Consider the following 18,536-nt stretch of genomic DNA (forward strand, 5'->3'; position numbering starts at 1 on the left):
TAATCTTTCATTTATACAGTCAAATATGCAATGTTATTTTACATTTGATTATTTTATTCAATTTCTGTACCTGAAAACTAATGTTAGACCTGAAAAGCATAGTTTATATTATTAGTAGGCTATCTTTGCTCTATTGTATTTATTTGTGCTTTTGCTTGGTTAGATTATTTGTTCTTATTTTCTTGATTTTTTTTGACAGTAGTCTTTTTTTCCCCTGAACACATACCGAATCATACCGAAACCGTGAACCTAAAACCGTGATACAAACTGAACCGTGAGCTATTTGAAACGTTGCAGCCCTAGTACAGTGTCACAGTCGGATGATGATTCAGAGTGAGAGGTTTTAGTGGCGAAAAAGGCCGAACCCACCATTTTCGGGAAGACTGGTGGAGGTAGTACTGTAAGGAGATGAATTCCATAAACTGCGAATGTTGCAGTCGCTACCCCATAACTGCGGGGAACACAAAGTTTGCAGACAGTGCAGGCACTTCACAGTTTAAACGCAATACTATATTTAATAGGGGTGGGAATCTTTTACCATCTCACGATTCGATTCGATTCCGATTCTTGAGGCCACGATTCGATTCAAAATCGATTTTCGATTCAAAAAGATTTTCGATTCAAAACGATTCGATTCGATTTTATCCATAATGATTTCTAATCGGGTTTCTGATCATGATCTACTCTCATCTGCTTTGCTATACAGAATGACAAACGGAGACTTTAAAGTGTCTTTTTCACATTTATTAAGTTCAATTCTCAGGGAAGTGCCTTTTATCAAAAACATGTTCTCAATTGCTACTCATTAGTATCTAGCTATAAAATAAGTTGGAACAAAACAAAAGTGCTTCTTCATAATACAAAATGGTTGAAAATAGATGCAGTTTACCACAAATATCATGTAGAACACAACCGGTGAAGACAAAAAAACATCTATATTTCTCAGTCAGACACAGTAACTTAAAGAATAACAAGTTATGAAAATAAAGTGCTTCTTTCAAAATGAATAATAGTCCTACCCCTAAGCTATCTGGCGATGAAGCAGCGATAGACCGAGTTTCGTGAAGCACTGCAGTGTGTGTTGGTCTGCAGCTGGCGGCTGACTGTACGTTCACATCGCCGCCGACTTGAGCTGCAAAAAAGCTATGGTCGCCCTGTCAAGGACGCTTGTCAAAAAGTACGGGGAATCTTGTTGACGCTTTGGCCGCTCTGACGTAGCAGCATTCACAATGAAATGTAAACAGAAAAAACAAGCAATGCATTCGGCAGTTTAGGATATCGCACAAGATTTGTCAACACAGAAACCATTTCATCACTGGAGAGTTTTTTTCCCGACAACATCGTATTAATTGATTTTGATTCATATGCGCGAGGGAGAGAGAGAGAGCAGACAGCGCTCGGGTGAGTGCGCGCGCGCGGCCGGGGCTCTCTCTCTCTGCTCGTTCTTATGCCCTGTCAAGCGCGCCCTGTTAAACTGACAGGACTTAAAACACATGCAAATGGTAGGAACGAAAGATCTCCCTCTCATCCATTTGCTTCCTTTTTGTTTTAGTGATTTGTCGCTCACGTCCCGTTACAAAAATGGAGGCGAACAGCCAGCTGATTTTATTTATTTATTAAATCGATTCTTGGACATTTAAGATCGATTCTGAATCGTTGCCAATGAGAATCTAGATTCTTCTGTGAATCGATTTTTTTGGCACACCCCTAATATTTAAACACAATCTTAGCCTCAAGCATAGAGTATGCGGTGACATGTTAATAAATCAACTGCCGGTTGCTTTTAGAAGACAAGAGGCTGTAACATTAAATCAGAGTGCAAAGGTATTGTAATTTCTGCAACTATTATCAAAGTATTTATTAGTAATACACTGGAAATTAGTAGAAATGTGAATATTTGGTTAGTATGTTGATTTACGGTGTGTGCTCCTAAATTTTCTTGTTGTGCCCCTAAAATTTTCAGTTGGGGGCCACTGTGCTCCTAGTGAAAAAAGTTAGTCTGGAGCCCTGGTATCTTATGTGTAGTTCTTCTAGTCATTGATTAGCATATTCTGTCATGATAATCTATAAATCGCGTTTATAATAATAATAATATAATCTGGAAAAGAGGGAAAGAGAACAAACTGTAGGTCACCGTTTTAACAGTGTAAACCATTTTTTTTAAGGACCACAAACTTTGAATGTTAGTGTAACCACATGTTCAAAAGTTTGGGGTCAGTAAAGGTCCTTGCACACTGTCCGAAATGTTCGTATGCGTTTTTTCGTATCCATTATTCGGTGGCTCTGGATTGTTAAAACACCATTCAAATACTGGTTACGGATGCGAAAAACACAGAAAATCTAACCCGTTCCGAATTTTTTATGACGGACGGAGGCAGTGTGTAAGCGTGATTGAGATAATGTGAGGTCGTATTTATTTTTTAACGTGCAAAAAATGTTGGATGCAAATTTCGGACTCGGTGTGCAATGGCCTTCAGTTTTGTTTTTGAAAGGAATAATTATTTTTATTCAGCAAGGGTGCATTATATTTATCAAATGTGAGAGTAAAGTTTCTGTTTCAGATGAATGCTGTACTTTTGAACTTTGTATTCATCAGAGAATCATGAAGTCCTAAATAGTATCAGGGTTTCAACAAAAATATTAAGCAGCACTACTGTTTTCAACATTGATAATATGAAATGTTTCTTGAGCAGCAAATGAGTGTATTAGTATGATTTCTAAAGGATCATGTGACACTGAAGACTGGAGTAATGATGGTGAAGATTCTGCCATCACAGGAATAAATTACATTTTAAAATATATTAAAATAGAAAACATTTAAATTGTAATAATATTTCATGATATTGCTGTTTTAACTGTATTTTCGATCAAATAAATGCAGCGTGAGCATAAGAGACTAATTTCAAAAACATAAAAAAATATTATTGACCTCATACTTTTGTATGGTAGTGTATATATAATTATTTTATAAATATAATAAAAATTTACTCAAATGCTGATAACGTGATGGCTAAACAAAAAAAACCCTAATCAGTTAAAAAAATACTGACTAGCATTTTCACTAGCGGCTTCAGACCTTTAGACCCCACTTTACCCAATTAAATGCATTTTTTGTGCTATTTTATTAACTCATGAACTATATACTTTCTCTGTTACCTCGGCATGTTCTAAAATCACGACATCTTTTATGTTTTTCTTATCCCTGTGAGGTTTTTCATTGAGATGCATAATATATAAAAGTAGAAAAGCATGAAGAGACCATTTTGGAGTAGCACTTTTTTAAGAGAAAACTGATGACCTTTTCAGTTGGAAATAATTAATCTAGCTTGTTTCGTCTAAGTGGACAACCAGCGCTCTTCAGTAAATCATGCTTTTCATGGTTATCGACTTGTGCAGTCAGACTTTAAGTGCATACCCCTAATATCTTTTTGATTGTATTACGTTTCAAGAATAGTGAAAGGTACTTGGTTGTGTGAAGAGTGTTAAACTGACATGGTTTGTTTTTTAGAATAAATAAATAAAATAAGTTGTTGCAGAATGTGAAAGTGTTCTTGTTGTGTTATACTAGGTCACCACTCGCCAGACTGGCTCCTGGTTTTGTTTTTATGCGTTTATTAAAACTTGTTCTGGAATTAAAAAATTGTTGTTCAAAATCAAGTTTGTCACTTGACTACACCCAGCAATTAAACTGTCAATTCAATGAAGTCATTGTATTAATGTAACACCTAGGGTTGGCTCGATCGATACCACAATTTTGGCTTCGGTGCGATGTCAAAATCTAATACATTGTTAGTGATACTAAATCCATACCATGGGTAACAAATAACCAGCCTCAAAAGATAACTGAATTGAATATAATCTTATTAAGAACACTGTATGACACTCTGCAGCAACAAATGTGATGATTGTTTTCAAGCATAAATATAAGAACAACATAATAGCACTTCTCATTGGGCCATAGTAAAACATGATACTATGGGCTTTATGCACAGCTGCACTACTTCCTGAACTTCAGGCAGCTCCTTTGTTTCCTGTCTGCCATTATTGGACGAACTGATTAATCCAGGTGTGCCTGACCAATAACAATAATCAGACACACCTGGATGAATCATTTTGTCCAATAATGGCAGACAGGAAACAAAGGAGCTGCCTGAAGTTCAGGAAGTAGTGCAGCTGTGCATAAAGCCAATTAAAGGTGAACTATGCAGTTTTTTTTTCCTTAAGGCGAGACACGGCAGGCAAAAACATCGTTTTTTTTTCACTGGTCAATTTTGAGATTTTGGGCTATTTGTCTTCAATAACATGTGTTCTTTCAGACTTGTGGTGAAAAAATGTCCAAAATACACATTTAGGTCTTTATTTTACTACACTTTGTCTATTTGCGTCTGTAGATTTCTCTGAAATTCAACAAAAGTTGGCGTTCTAAATCAACGTGCTGCTCCGCGATCTCTCTCTGCTTCCTTTTAATCACGCACACGTCTGAAAAGCTCTCTCTCTTCTGTACAATGCTGTCGGATCCAAATATGGTCATTTCCTTTTAATCAGTAACCAATCGTGAAAGTAAAATGGGCATTTAACCCTAAAAGCGAAATCTCATTGGCTGATGTCAATTTCTGACAACCTGATTCGTTCAGATGCATCACGTGACGCGCTCTGACATTTAGATGTGTGTTTTTGACTGTTTTTCTGCTCAGTTGAAGGCCATAAATGCTGTTTATAAGTTTTGATGTGATTTAGGTGGTTTGTATTGTTATTGCTAATGATTTGATAAAATATTGTGACAGTAAATACTAGTTGTTTCCACAAAAAAAGTATGATTTTTTACATTAAAAATCTTTAAAGCCTTTTTCTCAAAATGACTTTTCTCTCATACTCCAAGTCCGAAATCTCCTCTTCAGTAGCACCTATACACACCAAACTTTCCAGTCTTGTACCTAGTTATATTATTAAGACAATTACAGAGGGATTTGTAAATGTATTATTCCTAGCCTGATTTATATAACATTTTATTCCAAAAAACATGGCGAGAATACATTTTTTAAGGCTATTGACAGTATATTCTGATTTACAGGATAAAAAAGTAGATATCCAAAATCCCTCTGTAATTTTTTTCCCATCTAATATGTGAACACAATGAAAAAATAATTTTGAACCTGGCTTTATCCAATTCTGAGATTTTGGTTTTTAAAATATAGGCCAATTAGCGCATTTTTTATTAGATAATGCCTAATTTGCATATTTAAACATTAAATTACAGAAAACTTGTAATATTTTTTTTTCTCATCTTAATGTAGGTAATCAACTGGGAAAGTTTCATGGTGATATCTGCTAGTTAAAAATATTACCCTATTCACCTGTAGTGTCTCGCCTTAACTGAACAGATTCGGAGTCATTGGAATGGTTATATTACTTATTTCTGAACCTTGCAACTTTGGAAGTATCGCGTGATATCAGGTCTTGCGATGTAACGAATTGCTTTACGGCAAAAAAATCTGCCTGTTGCTATAGTTATCACTGTCAAACATCACAGTTTCATATTCAATCCCGCATTTAAATTAGACTGTCATTTCAGAAACTTTGCAATGGGCAGTTAGCAGCATGATACATGCATATTGTATACAAAAAGCAAGCAAAGAGGGCTTCTAGTACAATCACTGAATCTCAGTGCTCCTAAACTCCTGTTTTAATCGATGAAGCTGACAACACTGCACAATGAATCTCTTATTTACATTGTGATGTTTTTTTTAATATATAATGAAATGATTCACAAACGTGCTGAACTCCACGAGCTCGCTCTAAACAAATATACAATGTTTTTAGCTGTGATGAGCAGCTTCTGATTAAAAACACCTCTAGTAACACCTGACCTGATTAACACAAGACTGCTTAAATCATTAAATATGTGTTATAAGCAATAAGCTATATATTTCTTCGGATGTACTGAAATATCATCCAAAAAATGTCATAAAACTCTTTGTATGTGTATGTATAAGCTATTTTCCAAGTGCTTTTTCAAGTCACCTTTTAAAGGCGGAACGATCTGGTTTTCTTATCACTTCTGTTGGAATGTTTAGAAACATTTTCAGAATGTTGTTTTGAAACTAGTTAGTCTTCGGGCTATGCTGACGAATCAAGTGGAGCTAATATTATAGCACATTGTAATAATTTGATATTATGCATCACAGGTTCAAAAGTGATGTTCCTTAGCTCAATTTGCAGTTAAACCATCTTTAAACAGAGGTGTGAAGTGGGAGTGAATTATGATGTCCTTTGCTGATGGTGTTTGCCCTTCGGGGGAGACCTAACCTCATTAAACTTTTATCAATCTGTCGTCTACATTAACATCCTGTAAACTGTAATAAATAATTTTGTTTGTTTAATATTGGACTGTCCTTTTGCTCAATTGCAGTTTTAGTAGTTGTGATTCTGTAGTGAGATTGTTAAAGATGAGAACAAACTGTGGCTGTTTGGATGTGCAGATTAATATATGTTTATTTGTAGACTGTTTCCAGAAGGTCAGTTTTAGGTAAACTGTGTTTAGGTGAGTGTATGTTTTAGGCTTTACATTAAAATGCAGCAACAGAGTTGCTTTGCCACTCCCATCAGCACACACCTTATTTTCTTTCAGCTGTGCATGAGAATCAATACAGTTTCTGTGCTGCATTTGCAGTATAAAGTTGGCTATAGATCAGTTTTTCCTCAACTACAGGCCTGGGGACCCTCCTACTAGAAAGTTGTAATGTCTCACTAATTAAATCACCTGAATCAACTCATCAGCTTCTTTGTGTGTTGAGGGAACGTAACACGGACCAAAGACATGAAACAAACCAAAAATGTTACATGATGTCACAAGATGCGACCCTAAAAAGGAGTGGGTTTTTTTTAACGTCATAGTCGCGATGATGCATCAGAACTGTGTCTATTGCAGCAGACATTAATTTGTGAATTCATTCATCTGTGCTACACGCATAGAATGAGCTTATTTAGCCAAGGACCCAAGGAATGGGTTTGAGAAACACTGCTGTAAATGATCTAGACTAGGGATGCAAAACTTTTAGTTTAAGTTTAGTTCCAACCCTGCTCCACCACACATATCTGTCGTTTTCAAATAAGCCTGAAGGACTTGAGCTGGATCAGGTGCGTTTAATTAGGGTTGAAGCTAAACTCTGCAGGGCAGTTCCCTTCTGAGTTTTTCACCCCTGATCTACATGTAAAAAAGACAAGTCTGAAGGTACATTTACATGACAACGATGTACTAAAAATGGAAAAGTTTTCCTTTGCATTTTTCTTGTACAGACGACAACTTTGTCAAAATGATTCCCGTTCACATGGATCTGGAAAAACATGTCACGATGTCACTTTGTAAAGAAAGGCTACGTGCCTATATGAACATGTAATACGCATGCATGTGACGTCTTCGTTTTCACAAATGCGCATTTTTGAAGTGCACTTTGAAACCAGTTTTCAGGCTCCAAAAATGCTGTTGCTGTGTAAAATTATAAAAAAAATTGTTGAAAAAAGTCACAAGTGAAATGTAAATGAAATGTAAACGGCCCCTAAATATTATAGTGATGAGATATTTTGAATACTGAACATTATATGTTTAATAGAATGGTGCAGCAAAATGAAAGAACTCATAATGCAAGTGAGTGAAAGTTTATTGGTAGTTTAATTAAAAAATCAAAATGATTTAAGTGCTTTAATTAATTTTTTTGATTTTATAAAAAAAAAAAAAAAAATTATTCAAGTTAACACTACTGAAAAGTTTAGGCTCAGAAATTAATACTTTTATTTAGCCAGGATGCATTAAATTGCCAACAGTCGCATTAAAGGCATTTTATAATGTTACAAAATATTTCTATTAAATAAATGTCAAATAAACTGTTCTTATGAATTTTCTATTCATCAAAAAATCCTGAAAAAAATGATCATGGTTTTCACAAAAATATTAAGAAGCACAACGGTTTTCCACATTGATAAGAAATGTTTCTTGAGCAATAAAGGTGCATATTAAAATCCATCCATCCATCCATCTTCTTCCGCTTATCCGGGGCCGGGTCGCGGGGGCAGCAGTCTAAGCAGAGATGCCCAGACTTCCCTTTCCCTAGCCACTTCCTCTAGCTCTTCCGGGGGGACACCGAGGCGTTCCCAGGCCAGCCGAGAGACATAGTCTCTCCAGCGTGTCCTAGGTCTTCCCCGGGGTCTCCTCCCGGTGGGACATGCCCGGAACACCTTCCCGGGAAGGCGTCCAGGAGGCATCCGGAACAGATGCCCGAGCCACCTCAGCTGACCCCTCTCGATGTGGAGGAGCAGCGGCTCTACTCTGAGCTCCTCCCGAGTGACCGAGCTCCTCACCCTATCTCTAAGGGATCGCCCAGCCACCCTGCGGAGAAAGCTCATTTCGGCCGCCTGTATCCGGGATCTTGTCCTTTCGGTCATGACCCAAAGCTCATGACCATAGGTGAGAGTAGGAACGTAGATTGACCGGTAAATCGAGAGCTTCGCCTTGCGGCTCAGCTCTTTCTTCACCACGACAGACCGGTACATCGTCCGCATTACTGCGGAAGCTGCACCGATCCGTCTGTCAATCTCCCGTTCCATCCTTCCCTCACTCGTGAACAAGACCCCAAGATACTTGAACTCCTCCACTTGAGGCAGGAACTCTCCACCAACCTGAAGTAGGCAAGCCACAGGGCTGCCCTTTGTCGCCGGTTCTGTTCATAATTTTTATGGACAGAATTTCTAGGCGCAGCCAGGGGCCGGAGGGTGTCTGGTTTGGGAACAACACGATTTCGTCTCTGCTCTTTGCGGATGATGTTGTCGTGTTAAAAATCATGTGATACTGAAGCAATGGCTGCTGAAAATTCAGCATTGCCATGACATGAATTGCATATTATTTTTATAGAAAACGGTTGGTTTCTAACCTTGGTGAGCATAAAACACTTCTTTCAAAAGCATAAAAAATATCTTACCCAACCTTTGAACAGTGTATGTAAACTAAAAATAGATAGCACACCTTAAGATAGAAAAATAGTTTAGAAAGTTAAGCATTTCTGTTTGAGTTAAGGCTAGTCAAATAATGATTTGTTGGATCAGCGTTTTAGCCCCAACATCAGAATGTTCGTTTTTTGAGGCAATGTGAATCAGCTGTAAAATTGTGAAGAACATTGTAATTAATTCAGAAGTTAAGTTGAGTTTTGTTCATGAGAATCTTTTGTTCTGTTTGCAGAGGAGGAGTATAAAAGGCTGAGCGAAGCTTTGGCAGATGAAGGCACCTACAGCGCAGTGGCCTTCCGTTACAGTGCGGACTACTACGACCCCTCCCAGCCCACTGAGGAAGAGGAGGCCAACAGAGAAGCAGGTGGGATCCGTACAAGTCTAGAAACCACACAACTTCAAAAACTACATACTTTGAAGTGCTGCTTGAGTCTGCCTGAGGAGATTCGGTTTCTGTGACAAGTTTCTGTTTTTCTCAGACATACTTTAGCCTACGAACTTCAAAATGCTCCGGGATGAAATGAGGCCATTTCCCTTAGGTCAAATAAGTATGGTTTTTGAGCCTCAAGGCACTGAAAAGCTCAACGTTTTTTTTAAAGAGAATGAGCGTGGCAAGCAGTGGATATGCAGAGACTGTTAATGACCAGCAAGGTCCAGTTCAGAACTGAAGAGTTTAAGCAAAAAACATCACACTCCATGGCTTATTGCTTTATAAACACTGAAGCCTAGAATTAGTTTGAGTTTTCGAAGATCATTTCGAGCGGAAATTCTGTGACAAATGAGATTCTAAAACAAAGCACCCTCGATGCTTTCGTAATCCTCATTCACACCTGCTTCCAACAGTACTCTGTAGAGGACAAGGCACTTGGCCTACTGGCGCACAGTCCTTGTCCACACACACACACACACACACACACACACACACACACACACACACACACACACACACACACACACACACACACACACACACACACACACACACACACACAGACACACACACAGACACACACACAGACAGACACACACACACAGACACACACAGACACACACAGACACACAGACACACACAGACACACAGACACACACAGACACACACACACACACACAGACACACACACACACACAGACACAGACACACACACAGACACACACACAGACACACACACAGACACACACACAGACACACACACAGACACACACACAGACACACACACAGACACACACACAGACACACACACAGACACACACACACACAGACACACACACAGACACAGACACACACACAGACACACACACAGACACACACACAGACACACACACAGACACACACACAGACACACACACACACACACACACAGACACACACACACACAGACACACACACAGACACACACACAGACACACACACAGACACACACACACACAGACACACACACACACAGACACACACACACACAGACACACACACACACAGACACACACACACACAGACACACACACAGACACACACACAGACACACACACAGACACACACACAGACACACACACAGACACACACACACAGACACACACACACAGACACACACACAGACACACACACAGACACACACACAGACACACACACAGACACACACACAGACACACACACACAGACACACACACACAGACACACACACACACAGACACAGACACACACACAGACACACACACAGACACACACACAGACACACACACAGACACACACACAGACACACACACAGACACACACACAGACACACACACAGACACACACACAGACACACACACAGACACACACACAGACACACACACAGACACACACACACACAGACACACACACACACAGACACACACACACACAGACACACAGACACACACACAGACACACAGACACACAGACACACACAGACACACAGACACACAGACACACAGACACACACAGACACACAGACACACACAGACACACACACACACAGACACACACACACACACAGACACACACACACACAGACACACACACACACACAGTCAACTAGTGTCATTGATTTCTTTTTCTCACTGTGACTCTGATGAAGTCATCGTTTTTGTAGGCACTGAACTGGAAGCCAGACAGCATTTTGTCCCCCCTCATCAGAGTAAGATTGTTTGCGATTATCAGCCTCAGACATCGCGGCCCACAATCCTTTACCGTCTTCATATTGCCCTCAAAATTGGAAAGTACTTTTTCAATGTCGCAAGCTGTAATCTGATCGGCTGGCTTTACACAACTTCCAAAAATAAGAGCCCACAGGATTCTTTTTTTTATCAGTTCACTTGGAAATAAAGTCATGTTTACAAGGTACCAGTGCCTAGTTGCAAGAAATTCTAAAGTAAAAAAAAAAAAAAAAACGTATTTGTAATTGTAGTGGAATATTACTAGAGAAGTTCTTAACTTGAAACCAGTTAAACAAGTTAACTCAACGGTGCGGGTTTATAGAACAAGCCCTTGTGAAGGTGAGATAATTTAGTTGATTTGCCAGTTTAATGGCATCTTATATTAGAAATGTCTTAGAATTTTTGTTTGAGGAATTTAGAAGCAAGATAACTTGATATCCATGAGCTGAGCAGCATTTTTTTTTTTTTTAAAGTTATATCTATGAAATTTCCTGTGCTTGTTACTTTTGATATACATTTTCAGCTCCAGTGTTTTCTGTTCAAAGAAATGCCTTGTTTTAATGGCAGTCTATAATTATGGTACGATCTAAACATGAAAACAAAATAAATTGTGGCCAGTCATTTACATGTCGTTCTGATGTTCTCATTTTGCGGGTGGCTCTTGGCCAAAATAATCTGCACGGTTGACCAGACCTTATGCCGTTTACTCAAAGATCTAGCTTTTTGAGAGACTATGTGAGATGCCTCAATTGCTGGGTTGTCTTTTGTAATCAACAACGTAAAAAAGCTAAGCCCACATGACAACTGACGATTTGTTGGATAGGTTTAGAAGGGCTGTTTGATTTGTTAATGTGCCACTTGTAACAACTAGATTTATCTCCCACAATATTTTTGGCTCTTGCACATTATTGCACCAGCAATGTATTTCCATCTCGAGCCTCCATTTCCTTTCACACTGAATTCAGCATAAAATTTTAATTTGGTCTTTACCTGTCCTGGCCAATTCATGGAGGCCGAGGGTTGAAGAGTGCACGGAGGCAGCAGCAGTAAACAGAGATGACGGGGCGTGTGGTCTCTCAGAAAGTTGGAGTAACTCGAAATGAAACTTAAAGAGCCTCCAGTTCTTTTAAAGTACCCTTACTTAAAGACGCTTCATAGTTGCAAGCATCTGTGTTTTTTTTCCTCCCCCTCTTGCACCTCTGATTATTTAGTTCTTCTTCTGCCTTGCCGATCTGATTTGGTATGTTCATTCTGTTTTTCCCTCACCTTTACCCTTCTCAGAGCAAGAGCAGGCGGAAGAAGAGAGTGAAGAGCCGTTTGTGGCGCCCCCTGGCCTCCTCATCCCTGCAGATGTAGAGCTGGTAAACAGATTATGAACCATACCTATTTTGCAAAGTTTATTTGGGTATTCAACCATATTAAAATTCTGAAACCAATAAGATAGTATTTTATTTTCTTATTATGGCCTTTAACAGATAAATGGCCTATGGCTTTTCTGTACTATTATGTCTATATAAATTAAAATTCAACAATACAACACCAAAAACTAAAATCAATTATTGTTAAAGTGAGTTTAATTTGTGAATTTTAGCACAATAAATAATCACAATATTATACTGTACAGCATGAAAATGGATATTCATTTGAAGATTTGCTAAAGATTACATATAGCATTATTGTTAAAAGTGTTTTTAAAAATGAACTAGGTGATTTTAAATGCTACAACAAGTGAATTTAGGCATCACAATGTTATAATGTACAGCATGAAATGGATATTCATGGATAGATTTGATATTACATATTTTGATATTGAATTATTAATTTTTTACATTAAAATTGGGGAAATATCCAATAACATATATAAAATACTAAAATTATTTATTTAATTATTTATATAATTATTAAATAATGACGTGCAGATAAATTAAGATAAATTAAAAAAGATTATCTTCTTTTTGCAGATAATCAATATGGAACCAATATTTTGTGCATTCCTACTTCTAATCACCATTACCTACTTTGATTAAATATGTACTTGATTTGGTTTTCTGTTGTTGGATGTCTCTTAACTTAAACCGAAAATGTGTAGCTTTGCACTCGGCAAGAGGCCATTTATGACTATCTAGCAAATAAAGACTTTAATCTCTGTTCTTTTCTATTCAGAAGTTTCTGATTGGATTTGAGCTATAAAGATCTTCCTTTGTGTAACCTGTGCGCATGGTGGGATGCTAACGTCAATATGGGCTTTTATCACTGCAGGGTCCCTCGTTTCATAGCCACATACAATCACTGGTGATTCCTTGTAGCTGAAAGAAAGTTGATCCAACCAAATTATTCTTCTATAAAAGCTCAGGGGTCTCAATGCCCCTCTTTTATCCTCTTAAACCACGGATTTGTCAGCACTTTCCCACCAAGGCCTATGGCTGTCTATGAAAGACGACAACTAAAAGAAAGTCTCGCTTCTGTATATCAGTGCAAGTCAAAGTTGTGAAGTTAGTTTATACAGTTGATAAAGGTATAGAGAGAATTGAACATTTAAGCTCACATGTAGTCATTTTATAGCTTCAACTATTGATTCTAAAGCGTATTTATATTACCTTAATATATTTATTCATTTAAAATCTGCGTAATAATAATTGATTAACTAAAATTACATGTGTGATTGATTAAGGGCATAATTATTACATAAATAATATCTAAATCATACAAATGTATTATTCTAAATAAGCATTACTAAAATGCATTAAAAATAATTTGCTATAGTGACCTTTAATTTGGAGTAGAAACAGGTGTAGTGTGACTTTATTGCATCAGACGTGTCACTTTGCTCACAGCTGATTGGTCCAAGTTCGGTTAGCAACCTCTTACCTGGAACATAACCTGTCCCGGACCAGGTTAGCCGTGGAGCGTAAGTTACTATGGCGATGAACACTGCTAAAAGCCAAACCACTTTCATGGTGCCTAAAACCCAGGGTTGGCGCAAACTAAACTGAAACATACCTGGCTATTCATCTAAACGGCTTCATGGTATAGGCCCCTGCTCTTTCTTTGTTGGTGGGAGTAATTTTCGTCTCAAGGTTGGAAGTGGAAGCCTTCAGTTTCTTAGGCTTGAAAACCCCAATTAGTTTCAAGTCTGTGAGGTTCTTTGACGGAGCCTTGTGAATTATTAATCTTCAGCTGCTCTGATTATCTTGCTTATTGTACAGCACATAGCTTGAAGCAACAAAAGAATCCGATTTTGAAGACAAACGTTGGGTTGTTTATCTTCAAATTAGCAAGTCATTATTTGACTCTCTTGGTCTCTGGGGCTTTGAAAGCAATATATTCTCTGTTTACCTGGACATTGGAGCCAAAGTACAGCCCTTTGAAAAGTTCTCATGCAATATTCATACTTCCCTCTAATGAAGGATGTGTGTCATTTTCACAACTGTGACACTATTGGAACCATTTGTCATTTAAAATATGGCATTGCCATAAATCAGTTTAGCACATGACTAGGATTTTGTCTGCAGCTTGAAAGACTTGTGACTATTTTAAATCTGTGTGTGTAGCTGGAAATTAATTAATGACGTCCCTGGTTAGATTCATGAAGCACCAGCCCGCACTCACACATCAATTGTTTGTGTGTTGAACTGCAGTATCTAGGAAATATTGCGCCTGAAGTCATTGATGATAAATGTTCATAACCAGTTTTTCCCTATACGCATTTTCTAATTAATCTTTATTGATCTATATATCTTTTTTTTTGTAATGGCATATATTCTCTTATAAGTTTTTTCAGAATTTCAGTCTTGTTTACCCCATTTCTTTGCCATTTCTTTCAGCCTGCGACCACCAAGACGCATGCTATTATTGAGCGCACCGCCAACTTCGTATGCAAGCAGGGGGCCCAATTTGAAATTGTGCTGAAGGCAAAGCAGTCTGGGAACTCCCAGTTTGATTTCCTGCGGTTCGACCACTACCTGAACCCTTACTACAAACACATTTTACGAGCTATGAAGGAGGGGAGATACACACCTGCCTCAGAGGCCAAGCAGGACCAGCAACAGGGTAAGTTTTCCATGTGTTACAGTTTATTAGGTTGTCCTTTTGTTTTTAAGCATTTGTTGAAGTCAACTAGAAATTCTGACCCTTATATTTATACACATTACCCCCCCCACACACACACAGTTCATTGGTGTGTATCATTATAAACGAACCAAAAAAACCTAACCAACCCCAAACTTTTGAACGGTATATATCACCACTATACAAATGAAATGGGTTGCGAATTCAGTTTGATATTGACTTAAATTAATGAATTTCATTTCTCTGGGTGCATTTCACTCATTTTGTATATATATAAAAAATGAACGAGTAAATTGTTTTTAAAATAATGAACAGATCTGAACAAATGTGACATTTCTGAAGTCCGTTAACAACCCAAACAATTGGTCCTTTTTAAAACAGAATCAAAGTCAGATGATTCTGATGATGATGATGGGGATGGAAACTACCTGCACCCGAGTTTGTTTGCATCCAAGAAGTGTTCTCGTCTGGAGGAAATAATCAAGGTATGACTTCAAACATTCTGCTTAGAAATATTAATACATGCGTTTGACATTTTCAGACTGATTATGTACCTTGCACCTTGTATCAAATATTGTAAAATGCGTGTTCATAACTAAAACAGCAATGACATGCAATTTAGCCCTTTGCTATGCACACTGTGCCTAAACACATCTATTTGCACTCAGTTAACCCAGTTAAATAGGTGGTTACCATTATTTTCTCATTTAATTGATAAGCGTTGAAACTAAGCCATACATTTCAAAATTAGTGTCAGATTGCTCTTAAGTTGTATTTTTGGCAGAACTGGGCCTGATATGAAAGCATTTGACTTCAAAGTGTTCCCTTTTTATATATTTGTTCAAAATAAGGATATCTCATCAGATGGTTATAGCTTTGAGTTCTTCTAATATTCTGTATGTTAATCTGAGATGCTCTGTCATTTTTAGAGAGTGGCACAGAGAGACATTGGAGATAAAAGCTTGTAAAATAAACTAATGTTGTCTGATTTGGTTTCCTAATAGAAGTCTTCAGCTCTCGGGTTGATGGTATAAGTTGGCTTTTCAATCATGAACTTTAACTTTTGCAATATGTGTCTAATTTATTTAAAGGAGCTCACTCATGGTTATTACAGTCAAATACTGCCAGACTTGTCAGAAATTATAAAACTAAGTTTTCTGCTGCGAAAGGAATAGTGACTGTTGAACATTCATCTCAGGTCTTATGCTTGATCCCTCGGTGTGTCATGTTTTTCTGTGGCTTAGTCGACCTGTGTGTTCTGGTTCTTCCAGAATATGGGATTAATGTGGGTGACATGTTATCGTGGATTGATAACTTAATAGCAGCTCAGGGAACTAGTCATGCATTCTTAGGGACCGTTTTCAACTAAAAAACGATGCGACACCTTATTCAGCTTAAAACTGAAAACGTATGCCCTTTGGCCATTCATTTACACGACAGCGACATTTTGGGGGCCTGGAAACGCAAACTTTTGAGTATAGGATTTAAAGTGCAAGTTTTTGAAAACGGTACCGTTATTGTCTCTGTGTTAACAACAAAATGCATATCACATGTTCAGTCTATAATAGTGTTTCTTTACAAAGTGGTATTGTCAACTGGCCTGGCAGCATAATACAGCGTTTTTAGTCATTTTTTTTGCGGATTCCGCGTGAACGAGGATCGTTTTGACAGCGTCGTCATCTGTACGTGAAAAATGCGAAGGAAAAAAGTTTCCTTTTTAGTACATCGTTCATTCGTTAATCACGAAAGCAGCATTATTACGTTTGCAGGGCATTTGAAAAAAAATCGATAATAAAGAATAAATTGCACACATTGCTAAATATTGCTTACTACAATTACATTTATGAAATGCAATTACATTTATTTAAATGTATGTAATGAAACTACATTTATATAGAAGTTGTCATAATGTTATATAATGTAATTCACATTAAAAGTTATCACATCTACATTTATTATGTTTTTAATTAGCAAGACATTTTTTACAGCTGTAATGAAATTCCAGGACAGCTATAAATTCAGAAACAGACTTGCTGGAAAAATGATGGCATATGGTGGTTTGTTTATAATTTTCACCTCATTTTAAATTTATGCGTCCAAGACTATCACAAATCATTCTCACAATTTCCACAAGACCTCATTTATGTTAGCCAGCTAAATGACTTCCTTGACGTATTTAAATCATCAGAGTTTGCACCAGGAATGTTAAATCCATCACAGCAAACCAGATGTTCAGTTTTTGTAAGGCATAAAAACACAAGATCAACACACTTTTTGCCTTCATTAGTTTTGCCTTATAGCTTTACCTTATATATATTATTCAAATTTTGTCCTTTCTCTTACATGTTTTAGTCTGTATGTTTGGAAATATAAAAAATGGAGGCAGTTTCGTACACACGGGTAGAACCGTTTACCTAGAGCTCATTTATTGGAAGCTTGAAATATGAGCATTTGAGGAATAATTTCTGCTTATGTGAAGAGTATTCAAGAGCTCACACTTATAAGATAGCACCTCTAGTGGTGAAAAGTAGCCCCGCAGATTCAGCTGAATACGCTTGTGTTAAAGGAATGGTTCTGGCAAAAATGAAAATTCTGTCATTGTTTACTCACCCTCCTGTTGTTTCTTAAAATATATGTTTGTTATTCTGTGAGCAAGCAAAGCAAACTGGATTTTTAGATGTTTTGTCATAGTACGGTGTAGAGACTAGAGAGAAAATGCACTGGAAGACAAAAAAGCTGTCTGCATCTGTTGAACAGTACTTAAAAGGTCACCTCCTTAGAGGACAGAAGGGATTCCAGTAAAGTGCGTGTTCAGCACTTTGTCTAAAAAGAAGTTGTCTCGCAGGGTAGGGAAAGGATCCGTTCATGGACTGCAACAAGCAGAAGTAATGATGACAGCGTTCAAAAGTCTATAAAGCATGGAGTGACATCCAGTGGCAGGAAGTACTGAGGAGAGACGAGTGCAGACTTGAAATCTTTGGTTAATATGGACGTCCCAGTATGTTAGACATCTTTTTCTTACATTGTTAGACTGGCTACCTCATACACAATTTGAGCGGTGTCTCAGATGGACAACTAAGGAAAATAATTAAATGCAGCCAAAAGCAAAAAGTTTGAAAGGATCTTCCACAGAGCCACCTGAAATAACTACAAAACAATGTGCTCCAGTGAATTGCTTCCAAGGGGAAACACAAAATACTGGCTAGGTTTATAACCTGATTTGTTGACTTAACTCGATTGTATGGTTATGCGCAAATAAATCTTTTCTGTTTTGTTTAAACAGCTTTACACACGTT

The 18,536-nt window shown here is 37.7% G+C and overlaps 1 protein-coding gene across 4 annotated transcripts in view; it reads left to right on the forward strand.

Moving 5' to 3' along the window:
- Positions 1-18,536, forward strand: part of sfswap (splicing factor SWAP) — a 93,480-nt gene that overhangs the window by 4,394 nt on the left and 70,550 nt on the right. For all 4 annotated transcript variants that reach the window (XM_079585775.1, XM_079585773.1, XM_079585774.1 and 1 more), the window contains exons 3-6: positions 9,230-9,361; positions 12,454-12,533; positions 14,997-15,222; positions 15,622-15,725. In XM_079585775.1, the coding sequence (XP_079441901.1) occupies positions 9,230-9,361; positions 12,454-12,533; positions 14,997-15,222; positions 15,622-15,725 (542 nt within the window). The remainder of the gene's footprint in view (positions 1-9,229; positions 9,362-12,453; positions 12,534-14,996; positions 15,223-15,621; positions 15,726-18,536) is intronic.

This window comes from Phoxinus phoxinus (genome assembly GCF_949152265.1).
Source record: "Phoxinus phoxinus genome assembly, chromosome: 17".
In the NCBI taxonomy this organism is placed as follows: domain Eukaryota; kingdom Metazoa; phylum Chordata; class Actinopteri; order Cypriniformes; family Leuciscidae; genus Phoxinus; species Phoxinus phoxinus.